Raw genomic sequence first — 13,107 nt, forward strand, 5'->3', positions numbered from 1 at the left:
TCTAAATCTTGCACCTGCCTCATGCCTCTCCCCCATCTATCCCATCCCCGTTCATTTCCTTCTTCCCCTCACTCAGTCCATCCCCTTCTCTATCCATCTCAACCTTCACCAGTTATTCTCACTGGCACATGTAGCTGCTGCAATACAGCTCAATAAAGGAGGCTGATACTAGTCCCATAACACACCTGTCATGAAATACAGCCTACACTACAGTGGCTTGAAAACCTTTTACTTGCCCCTGACGTACAGGTTGTGATGCAAAGCAGGTCAATATGCAGGTCAATATGCAGGTCAATATGCGTCCATCGGAACACACCACACTGGTCATGCTGGGCAGCCTACATGTTGGACCCAGAAAACTGTTTTTTGCCTCTGGCATGTAGGCTGCCTCCACAGCAGCTTGATTTGGCGGGTTGGTGCTGTCCCCACACAACATACCTGTCATGCAGGGCAGACTATACACCAGGGGCTGGAGAAAACCTTTTTATTGCCCCCTCCTCCGCACCTATTGGAGCTAGGATGTCATAAAAAACATAGTTCTGACACTCATGAGGCCCACTGTTTGAGTGTCTAACATGGTTTAAATCGATCCAGACGTTTGAGAGGAAATCCCAGACATATATGCAAACACACATAGCCTCTGCCTTACGTATAAACATTAAAATACCAAAAAAACTGGTTCACCTGCCTAATATCATGTAGGGCCCCGCGAGTACACATAACTGCCGCAACAAGACACGGCATGGACTTGACTGATGTCCTGAGTAGTGCTGGAGGAAACTGACACAATGAGTCCTGCAGGGCTGTCCATAAATTCATAAGAATACGACGGGGTGGAAATCTCTTCTGAACAGCACGTTGCAAGCCATCCCAGATATGCTCAATAATGTTAATGTTTGGGGAGTTTGGTGGCAAGCAGAAGAGTTTAAACTCTTCTGTGTGTTCCTGAAGCCACTCTGAAGCAATTCTGAACGTGCAAGTGCATTGCATTGTCCTGCTGGAATTGCCCAAGTCTATCGGAATGCACACTGGACTTGAATGGATGCAGGCGATCACACAGGATGCTTATGTACCTATATATACATGTAAGTGGTCCCATATCACTCCAACTGCATAAGCCCCACACCATTACAAAGCCTCTACCTGCTTGAACAATTCCCTGCTGACATGCATCTGACATACCTGTACACGTGCATCTGCTTGATACAATTTGAAACGAGATTCGTCTGACCAGGCATGACGTTACCAGACATCAACAGCTCAATGTCAATGTTGACAGGCCCAGGCGAGGGGTAATGCTTTGTGTGGTGCAGTCGTGAAGAGTACAGGAGTGTGCCTTCGGCTCCGAAAGCTGATATCAATGATGTTTCCTTGAATGGTTCACACACTGACACTTGATTCTGGCCCAGCACTGAAATATGCAACAAGGGTTGCACTTATGTCACGCTGAACGATTCTCTTCAATCGTTATTGGTCCCATTCTTGCAGGATCTTTTTCCGGCCGTAGTGACGTTAGAGATTTGATGTTTTACCGGATTCCTGATATTCACGGTACACTCGCGAAATGGTCATACAACGAAATCCCCTCTTTATCGCTACCTCGGAGACGCTGTGTCCGATCGCTCTTGCTCCGACTATAACACCACATTAAAACTCACTTAAATTTTGACAACCTGCCATTCTAGCAGCAGTAACCGATGTAACAACTGTGCCAGACGCTTGTTGTCTTATATAGGCGTTGCTGACAACAGCGCCGTATTCCCCCCGTTTACATATCTCTGTATTTGAATACACATGCCTATACCAATATCTTTGGCGCTTCAGTGTATATAGCTTCAGGGCATATACAGCCTTAACTTTCATCACTAATCCATTTTCAAAATTTAGCAGGAATCTCGCAAACTCATGAGAATAGATCCAAACTTGCGTTTCAGCATCCTGGTGACGACTTTTGCTGAGGCCAGCGAGCAGCCCGCGGATGTGGAGGAGACGGCGGCCGACGCGGACACGGCGGCGGAGCGCGAGGCGCCGTCGACGTGCGCGTCGGCGCTGCCGCTGCCGGTGCGCAGCTTCTGCCGCGCCTTCCCCTGGCACCTGGTGCTGGACGCCGAGATGCGCCTCACGCAGCTGGGCTCCGGCTTCGCACGCCTGCTGGCGCCCCTCCGTCCGCTCGCCGACCCGCCGCCGCCGCTGGCGGACCTGTTCTCGGTGCGCCGGCCGCGCGGGCTGCCTCTGCGCTTCCGGGACCTGGCGGCGCGCGCCAACTCCACGTTCGTGCTGCAGCTGCTGGCACCCTGCGCGGCGCAGGTGACTTAGCGGTGCCTCCTCAATCAGCGGCGTGAGCGCGCTACAGTCTGTTCAGAATTACACTACTGGCCATTAAAATTGCTACCCCAAGACTAAATGCAGATTATAAACTACATTCGACAAATACAGGGCTATTACAAATGATTGAAGCGTTTTCATAAATTCACTGTAGCTCCATTCATTGACATATGGTCACGACACACTACAGATACGTAGAAAAACTCATAAAGTTTTGTTCGGCTGAAGCCGCACTTCAGGTTTCTGCAGCCAGAGCACTCGAGAGCGCAGTGAGACAAAATGGCGACAGGAGCCGAGAAAGCGTATGTCGTGCTTGAAATGCACTCACATCAGTCAGTCATAACAGTGCAACGACACTTCAGGACGAAGTTCAACAAAGATCCACCGACTGCTAACTCCATTCGGCGATGGTATGCGCAGTTTAAAGCTTCTGGATGCCTCTGTAAGGGGAAATCAACGGGTCGGCCTGCAGTGAGCGAAAAAACGGTTGAACGCGTGCGGGCAAGTTTCACGCGTAGCCCGCGGAAGTCGACGAATAAAGCAAGCAGGGAGCTAAACGTACCACAGCCGACGGTTTGGAAAATCTTACGGAAAAGGCTAAAGCAGAAGCCTTACCGTTTACAATTGCTACAAGCCCTGACACCCGATGACAAAGTCAAACGCTTTGAATTTTCGGCGCGGTGGAGATCATGATCAGCAATTCATGTCATGGCCTCCACGCTCTCCCGACTTAACCCCATGCGATTTCTTTCTGTGGGGTTATGTGAAAGATTCAGTGTTTAAACCTCCTCTACCAAGAAACGTGCCAGCACTGCGAGCTCGCATCAATGATGCTTTCGAACTCATTGATGGGGACATGCTGCGCCGAGTGTGGAAGGAACTTGATTATCGGCTTGATGTCTGCCGAATCACTAAAGGGGCACATATCGAACATTTGTGAATGCCTAAAAAAACTTTTTGAGTTTTTGCACGTGTGTGTAAAGCATTGTGAAAATATCTCAAATAACAAAGTTATTGTAGAGCTGTGAAATCGCTTCAATCATTTGTAATAACCCTGTATATTATACTAGAACTGACATGTGATTACATTTTCACGCAATTTGGTTGCATAGATCCTGAGAAATCAGAACCCACAACAACCACCTCTGGCCGTAACAACGGTCTTGATACGACTGGGCATTGAGTCAAACAGAACTTGGATGGCGTGTACAGGTACAGCTGCCCATCAACTTCAACACGATACCACAGTTCATCAAGACTAGTGACTGGCGTATTGTGACGAGCCGGTTCCTCGGCCAGACGTTTTCCATTGGTGAGAGATCTGGAGAATGTGCTGGCCACGGCAGCAGTCGAACATTTCCTATATCCAGAAAGGCTCGTACAGGACCTGCAACAGGCAGTCGTGCATTATCCTGTTGAAATGTAGGGTTTCGCAGGGATCGAATGAAGGGTAGAGCCACGGGTCGTAACACATCTGAAATGTAACGTCCACTGTTCAAAGTGCCGTCAATGCGAACAAGAGGTGACCGAGACGTGTAACCAATGGCACCCCATACCATCACGCCGGGTGATACGCCAGTATGGCAATGACGAATACACGATTCCAATGTGCATTCACCGCGATGTCGCCAAACACGGATGCGACCATCATGATGCTGTAAACAGAACCTGGATATATCCGGAAAAATGACGTTTTGACATTCGTGCAACCAGGTTCGTCGTTGAGTACACCATCGCAGGTGCTCCTGTCTGTGATGCAGCGTCAAGGTAACCGCAGCCATGGTCTCCGAGCTGATACGCCATGCTGCTGCAAACATCGTCGAACTGTTCGTGCAGATGGTTGTTGTCTTGCAACCGTCACCATCTGTGACTCAGAGACCGAGAAGTGGCTGCTAGATCCGTTACAGCCGTGCGGATAAGATGCGTGTCATGTCGACTGCTAGTGATACGAGGACGTTGGGATCCAGCACTGCGTTCCGTATTACCCTCCTGAGCCCACCGATTCCATATTCTGCTACCAGTCATTCCATCTCGACCAACGCGAGCAGCAATGTCGCGATGCGATAAACCGCAATCGTGATAGCATACAATCCGACCTTTGTCAAAGTCGGAAACGTTATGGTGCGCATTTCTCCTCCTTACACGAGGCATCACAACAACGTTTCACCAGGCAACGCCGGTCAACTGCTGTTTGTGTACGAGAAATCGGTTGGAAACTTTCCTCATCTTAGCACGTTGTAGGTGTCGCCACCGGCGCCATCCTTGTGTGAATGCTCTGAAAAGCTAATCATTTGCATATCACAGCATCTTCTTCCTGTCGGTTAAATTTCGCGTCTGTAGCACGTCGTCTTCGTGGTGTAGTAATTTTAATGGCGAGTAGTGTAATTTATAATTTATGAAGTATTCGAAAGGCAAGGCACACATCAAGTCGATGTCACGAGACCTGTGGCCGCTGCAGCTGCCCGAGGTTTCCAGACATTCGCCCCTACTACGTCACCACTTGCTCTTTGCACTGTGATTCAGATTTAGACAGCTGTCTTTCGTGTAGGATTGTTCGTCGGGCGGTGAGACTTCGTTTTCGTTATTTAAAGTAGCAGGATTACATATTTACTATTGTGTGTTGTGCGATGGCAACGGCCTTGCCGCAGTGGGTACACCGGTTCGCGTGAGACCACCGCAGTTAAGCGCTGTCGGGTGTGGTCGGCACTTGGATGGATGACCATCCAGGCCGCCATGCGCTGATGCCATTTTTCGGGGTGCACTCAGCCTCGTGATGCCAATTGAGGAGCTACTCGACCGAATAGTAGCGGCTTCGGTCAAGAATACCACCATATCGACCGGGAGAGCGGTGTGCTGACCCCACGCACCTCCTATCCGCGTCCTTCACTGAGGATGACACGGCGGTCGGATGGTCCCGGTAGGCCACTCGTGGCCTGAAGACGGAGTGTTGTGTGATACTTAACAATATTCAAGCATGCGCGTCAAATGATATTCGATGCAAATGTTTGATGTCACTCTCTCAGCCAGGGCATTGTCATACGAGGTCAGTCGAGAGAAATGGTTTGCGCCTTACGCGGTTACACAGGAACAATTGTTCTCGGTATGTTCCCAAACAATCTGTAGTTCTTGTTGACGAGATATCTACCATGACATACCGTGTAAGTGATAAACGTGAAGAGGACGAGCTGATGGATTTAATAGTGCTCTCCAAAAATTAGGGACGAGATACATAAAGTAACGCAATATATTAACTAGTCGGTGGGAATGAATGAAAGTATGGTAGCATGTTGTCGGAGGTCTATCTCATGCACAGGAAGCTGGAATCACATGGTGAGAGGTCAGCGTGACTATAGCGCCAAATGGGGCAGGCACCACAACACGAGGTAGTTGAAGGAACGGAAAAAGAGTGAGAGTCAATCACCGAACAGTCACTGTGCACTGTGGTGGTGTTCCTTATCACGACATGACGCGGGGACAACATTTGAATGAAATTTCGTGGCCATTAAAAGAGTGGGCTGGATCGAGTCTCGAACTCGGGACTTCTGCCTTTCGCGAGCAAGTGCTCTTCGAATGAGCTACCCAAGCACGACACGCAACCCGTCCTCACGGCTTAAATTCTGCGATTACCTCGTCTCCTACCTTCCGAACTTCACAGAAGCTCTCCTGCAACCTTGCATAACTAACACTCCTGGAATAAAGGATACTGCGAAGACAAGGCTTAGCCACAGCCTGGGGAACGTTTCCGGAATGAGATTTTCAGCAGGAGAGCTACTGTGATGTTTGGAAGGTAGGAGATGAGGTACTGGCGGAAGTAAGGCTGTCAGGACGCGTCGTGAGTCGTGATTGGGTAGCTCAGTTCGTAGACCACTTGCCCACAAAAGGCGAAAGTCCAGAGTTCGAGTCTCGGTCCGGCACATGATTTTAATCTGCCTGGAAGCTCTACATCAGCGCACACTCCACTGTAGAGTGAAATATAGTTTTGGAAATGTCCCCCAGGCTGGGCTAAGCCATGACTTCGCAATATCCTTTCTTCCAGGAGTGTTAGTTCTGCAAGGTTCGCAGGAGAGCTTCTGTGAAGTTTGCAAGGTAGTAGGCGAGGTATTGGTAGAACTTAAGCCGTGAGAACGGGTCGTGTTGGTTCAAATGGTTCAAATGGCTCTGAGCACTGTGGGACTTAACTTCTGAGGTCATCAGTCCCCTAGAACTTAGAAGTACTTAAACCTGACTAACCTAAGGACATCACACACATCCATGCCCGAGGCAGGATTCGAACCGTAGCGGTCGCGCGGTTCCAGACTGTAGCGCCTAGAACCGCTCGGCCACCCCGGCCAGCTACGGGTCGTGTGTCGTGCTTGGGTAGCTCAGTTCGTAGAACACTTGCTCGCGAAAGGTAAAAGTCCCGAGTTCGCGTTCCGGTCCAACACACAGTTTTAATCGGCCAGGAAGTTCCATATCACCGCACATTCCGCTGAAGAGTGAAACTTTCGTTCTGGGAACATTTGGATGACTTCATAAGAGGAAGAATCATCGGGAAACTGGAAGACGGACGGGCTCTGATGAGTATAGGTCAGCAATTTGGTATTGCTCACAGTTCTGTTTCACGTGCATAGGAAGCGTTCCGAACAACAGGTACTGCTACAGCAGCAGATGACCGCTACGTTGTGCAAGAGAGGACCCTCGTCAAACTGCGGGTGCAATTGTAACTACATTTAAGAAGACTCTAAGGCATACAATCACACACTCCACATTGGCATGACGACTGCAATGGAGTGGTATCTTTGCGCGACGAACATACGTTGTGCAGTGTTGACACACCCACAACGGCAGCACCGTTTACAATGGTGCGAAGAACATAGGGACTAAACCAAAGACGAATGGGGTCGCGTGCTCTTCTCGAATGAAGCAAATTCAGTATGAGTAACGATTTTGGATGTACCCCCGTACGGCGAGAGGTGGAAACAGAAACATTGTCGAACGTTATCCTTTTGGTGGACCAGGTGTTACTGTTTGCGGAGGCACGAATTACCGTGTTACGTACTGTCCTCCAAATGTTTGAACACGGCACACTGACCTATCAACGTTACTGTGACACTGTACTCCTTCCCACATCCGACTTTTCAGGGGTGCATTCGGCCCTGGCTGCATTTTTATGGATGATAATGCGCTACGTCATCGAATAGTGGAGGTGGAGCAGCTCTTGGAACGAGATGAAATGCAGTTAATAAAAGGACCTACCCGTTCCCCCAACCTATCAAGCGCGGTGGCGCAGTTGTTAGCAGAATGGGCTCAAACCAGCTACCGGCCATTCTGATTTGGTTTTTCCGTTGTTTCCCTTAATTGCTTTAGGCAAATGCCAGCATGGTTTCTTTTAAAGAGTACAGCCGATTTCCATCCCCGTCCTTCCCTAATCCGAGCTTGTGCTTCATCTCTAATGACCTCGTTGTCGACCGGACGTTAAACACTAATATCCTCCTCCTCCTCCTCCTCCTCTTCGTCCTCCTCCCACGACTTAAAAATGCCATCGAGCACGTGTGTGGTGCGGTGGGGAGACGTATTTCAGTGTCTTCTCATACACCAGCGACCACCTTGTAGTTGTCAGCTGGTGGAGGAATGGATCACTACCACAGGAACTCCTTACCAACCTTGTGGCCCGAATGAAATCACAGTGCAGAGCACGCACTGCTATCCGTGGTGATCACACACACTATTAAGAACCATACCCCGCCTTTTAAAATGCTCATTCGGCCATCACAAATTGCGGTGGCTTCAGTGTAACGATTGTATTTTAATAAAAACCTCGTATCTGTTCGTCTTGTTAGGAAAATACAGGCTGTTGATGTTACCGAATTTTCGACATGCGAGAACCTCTATCGTTATCGAATTCCTATGAACACATTATGCCAATGAAGTCTTAAGTAAACGGCATATTCTTATCTGATCCGAAACAGAATTTTCCGAGGATCCCTAACAGGAGATAATTTGATTTAAATGTGACGCCTGGTGCTGCGTTCGCACGTCACTACTTCATCGAGAGAAACATAGCGCTAGTTAATGATTTACCTGTTGTTGTTGCAAAATACTAACACGAATTCTTTACAGATGAATGGAAAAACTGGCAGAAGCCGACCTCGGGGAAGATCATTTTGGATTCCGTAGAAATGTTGGAACACGTGAGGCAATACTGACCCTACGAATTATCTTAGAAAATAGATTAAGGAAAGGCAAACCTACGTTATATCATTTATAGACTTAGACAAAGCTTTTGACTATGTTGACTGGAATAATTTCTTTCAAATTCTGAAGGTGGCAGAGGTAAAATACAGGGAGCGAAAGGCTATTTACAATTTGCACAGAAACCGGATAGCAGTTATAAGAGACGAGGGGCATGAAAGGGAAGCAGTGGTTGGGAAGGGAGTGAGACAGGGTTGTAGCCTCTCCCCGATGCTATTCAATCTGTATATTGAGCAAGTAGTAAAGGAAATAAAAGAAAAATTCGGAGTAGGAATTAAAATCTATGGAGAAGAAATAAAAACTATGAGGTTTTCCGATGACATTGTAATTCTGTCAGAGAAGGCAAAGGACCTGGAAGAGCAGTTGAACGGAATGGACGGTGTCTTGACAGGAGGATATAAGACGAATATCAACAAAAGCAAAACGAGGATAATGGAATGTAGTCGAATTAAATCGGGTGATGCTGAGGGAATTAGATTAGGAAATGAGACACTTAAAGTAGTAAAGGAGTTTTGCTATTTGGGTAGCAAAATAACTGACGATGGTCGAAGTAGAGAGGATATAAAATGTAGACTGCCAATGGTAAGGAAAGCGTTTACATCGAGTATAGATTTAAGTATCAGGAAGTCGTTTCTGAAAGTATTTGTATGGAGTGTGGCCATGTATAGAAGTGAAACATGGACGATAAATAGTTTGGACAAGAAGAGAATAGAAGCTTTCGAAATGTGGTGCTACAGAAGAATGCTGAAGATTAGATGGGTAGATCACATAACTAATGCGGAGGTATTGAATAGAATTGGGAAGAAGAGGAGTTTGTGGCACAACTTGACTAGAATAAGGGATCGGTTGGTAGGACATGTTCTGAGGCATCAAGGGATCACCAATTTAGTATTGGAGGGCAGGGTGGAGGGTAAAAATCGTCGAGGGAGGCCAAGAGATGAATACACTAAGCAGATTCAGAAGGATGTAGGTTGCAGTACGTACTGGGAGATGAAGAAGCTTGCACAGGATAGAGTAGCATGGAAAACTGCATGAAATCAGTCTCAGGACTGAAGACCACACCAACAACATGTTTTCTGATTAAACTTTTTTGCCACATCGTGTCATCTTCTCTACTATACTGTAACCGTTCTTCCTATGTATGGTCTAAGGCTCATCGAACTATGTTACTTGGCAGTGCCGCATCACACATAAGTTGCTATTGTCCATTCTTCATAATTCACAGTTTTCCATATATGAAATCGAAGAGGTGGCTAAAGCATACAGGCATACAGTCACAATGCTGCCACCTTGCCACTGCTGTTTCAACCTAACAGCGTTAGTTTATTTTCAAATTGAGCTTTAGGTCGCTGGATATAATGAAAAATAAGTTGCCTGCAGCCGAGGCACTCAGAAGTTGTAAGGAAAGTCACTTCTGAAGATTGGAAGAAAGTCGTCAGTTATACGCAGCTCATCATGGAAAAAATGTGATGAAACGGAATATTTTTTTAAAAACTCTCCTTGTAGGAAATGACGCGTCATTAAATGACAGTGGCAGTGGCACTACCAGTATGGGTGATAGCGACGAGGGTTGTGCCAATAGTTCTTCCTTAGTAGTGTTCTTCTCTGTAAGAAAGCCTGGTTAGCACATTATTAATCAGTAGCGTCAAGAAAACTTCAGAGATCAGTTTCCATATTGTCATAAATAAATAAATTCACAGGAGGATTCAGCTGAATGTTTGGCATGGGCAGTTAAAGTAGCTGCATAGCAAAATTGTACTTTCAGAAGTTTTTACTATTAATACAAAGCAGCTGAGTCCGAGTGACGTTCGTTTCAGGAACTCAGTGTTACAATTAATCGCATAAAAGAAGTCCCTCTCACTGTTTGCGCTATAATTGTTGCAGTACTGAGACTGTGTGTTTCGTTATCACTATTTTCCTCTTTTTCCAACCCGATAAGTTACCTCCCCTCGATTAACGTGCGAAACTTTTTTGTTATGTTATAAATAAATAGAAAGTCTGATGAGAAAACATAGAAGCAGGTAAATTATTTACTAGTGCTCTGTTTTTCTCACCGAAACCAAACGGACGACCGCTGACGCTGTGACGCGAAAATGGAGCATCGTACGTCACATTTAAATCAATTTATCTCTTGCTGCAGATCTCCGGGAGAGTTCCGGTTTGGAGCAGATGAGAACTTGCTGTGTACCTAAGGCTTAGTTCGCATAATGTGTTCATCTAAATTCAATAACCGTAAAGTTTCACGCGTGTCGAAAATTCGGTAGCATAGACAGGCAATGTGCTGTATTTTCCTAAACTTTCCGTGTATCGTCTCAAAAATAGCTGATGCAAAAGAAATTAAACGAAAACATACGGCAGCTCTTCTAGAAGACAGATTCGTCAGTTTCATATTTGTACATCGAATAGTTTGCGAGTCTGAGCGGGTTGAATGAAATGTAAAATTACGTGTGTTCTCTGCGATGCGTTGCTACATATTCCTGCTGAAGACTCGATCCGAAAGTAATTTTCAACAGACTATAGCTACGCTCCTCAGCATTAACATTACTACATCAGGACGGAAAGTAAATAACGACATTTTATTTGCTATGATTGTTTGATGTTTCCTTATTTCCTTTTACATGATTTTTATTATTATTATTATTAGTAGTAGTAGTAGTAGTAGTAGTAGCAGTAATGTCTTGTTGCCGATGTGGTCCTTCTACGCAACTACACAATGAAAATTTTCACGAACAAAGAGTCCTTGCGATGGTAAAAAAGGTAACAACTGACCAAAGTAAAATAAGTAATGAGTCACTGATCATCTTGGCCACAAAAACAATAACAAGCCGAGATGTAGAACATGTAGTTGTCGTGATCTTCAGTCCGAAGACTGATGTGATACAGCACTCCATGCTAGTCTATCCCGTAACATCTTTCTTCATCTTTCTATAACTTCGGCTACCTACATCTATTTGAACCTGCTTATTAAACTCATTCCTCGATCACCCGAATCAGTTCTTATCCCCCACCCCACACACACACACACACACCACCGCACACACATACCACAGACCACATTACCAGTATGACGAATGCCTGAAGACGTCTCCTGTTAAACGATACTTCCCTTCAGTGAGGTTCTACATCTACGTGATTACTCTTCTTTTCACAATAAAGTGGCTGGCAGAGGGTTCAATGAATCACCTTCAAGCTGTCTCTCTAACGTTCCACTCTATAACGGCAAGCGGGAGAAACGAGCACTTAAATTTTTCTATGCGAGCCCTGATTTCTCTTATTTTATCGTGATGATCATTTCTCCCTATGTAGGTGGATGCCAACAGAATGTTTTCGCAATCGGAGGAGAAAACTGGTGATTGAAATTTCATGAGAAGATCCCGTCGCAACGAAAAAGTCTTTGTTTTAATGATTGACACTCCAATTCACGTATCATGTCTGTGACACTATCTCCCCTATTTCGCGATAATACAAAACGAACTGCCCTTCACTGAATTTTTTCGATGTCATCCGTCAGTTTCCCCTGGTGCGGATCCCACACCGTACAGCAATACTCCAGAATTGGGTGGACAAGCGATGTGTAAGCAGTCTCTTTAGTAGACTTGTTGCACCTTCTGTGTTCTGCCAATGAATCGCAGTCTTTGGTTTGGTCTACCCACAATATTATCTATGTGATCGTTCCAATTTAGGTTATTTCTAATTGTAATCCCTAAGTATTTAGTTGAATTTACAGCCTTCAGATTTGTGTGACTTATCGCGTAATCGAAATTTAGCTGATTTCTTTTAGCACTCATGTGAATAACTTCACACTTTTCCTTATTCAGGGTCAGTTGCCGCTTTTTGCACCACACAGATATCTTATCTAAATCATTTTGCAAGGTCGTTTTCATCATCTGATGACTTTACAAAACGGTAAATGACAGAACCATTTGCAAACAATCTAAGACGGCTACTCAGATGGTCTCCTATGTCGTTAATATAGATCAGGAACAATAGTGGGCCTGTAACACTTCTTTGGGAACGCCGGATATTAATTCTGTTTTACTCGAGGTCTTTCCGTCGATTACTACGAACTGTGACCTTTCTGACAGGAAATCACGAATCCAGTCACACAACTGAGGCGATACTCCGTAGGTACGCAGTTTGGTTGGAAGACGCTTGTGAAGAACGGTGTCGAAAGCCTTCTGGATATATAAAAATATGGAATAAATTTCATATCCCCTGATGATAGCACTTATTACTTCATGAGTATAAAGAGCTAGTTGTGTTTCACAAGAACGATATTTTCTGAAACCGTGCTGACTATTTGTCAATAAATCGTTTTCTTCGAAGTACTTCATAATGTTCGAATACAGTATACGTTCCAAACCCCTACTGCAATCGACGTTAGTGATATAGGCCTGTAATTCAGCGGATTACTCCTACTTCCTTTTTGGGTATTGGTGTGACTTGAGCAATTTTCCAGTCTTTAGGTACTGATCTTTCTGTGAGCGAGTGGTTGTATATAACTGCTAAATATAGAGCTATTTTATCAGCAATCTCTGAGAGGAACCTGAC

General features: G+C 45.8%; 1 protein-coding gene across 1 annotated transcript in view; it reads left to right on the forward strand.

Annotated features, from left to right (window-relative positions):
* The window catches only part of LOC126199652 (head-specific guanylate cyclase-like), a 332,527-nt gene that overhangs the window by 111,262 nt on the left and 208,158 nt on the right, over positions 1-13,107 (forward strand). Inside the window, exon 2 of the mRNA XM_049936580.1 lies at positions 1,935-2,307. Coding sequence (XP_049792537.1) covers positions 1,935-2,307 — 373 coding nt within the window. The remainder of the gene's footprint in view (positions 1-1,934; positions 2,308-13,107) is intronic.

The sequence above is a fragment of the Schistocerca nitens genome, chromosome 8 (assembly GCF_023898315.1).
Source record: "Schistocerca nitens isolate TAMUIC-IGC-003100 chromosome 8, iqSchNite1.1, whole genome shotgun sequence".
NCBI classification, from domain to species: Eukaryota; Metazoa; Arthropoda; class Insecta; order Orthoptera; family Acrididae; genus Schistocerca; species Schistocerca nitens.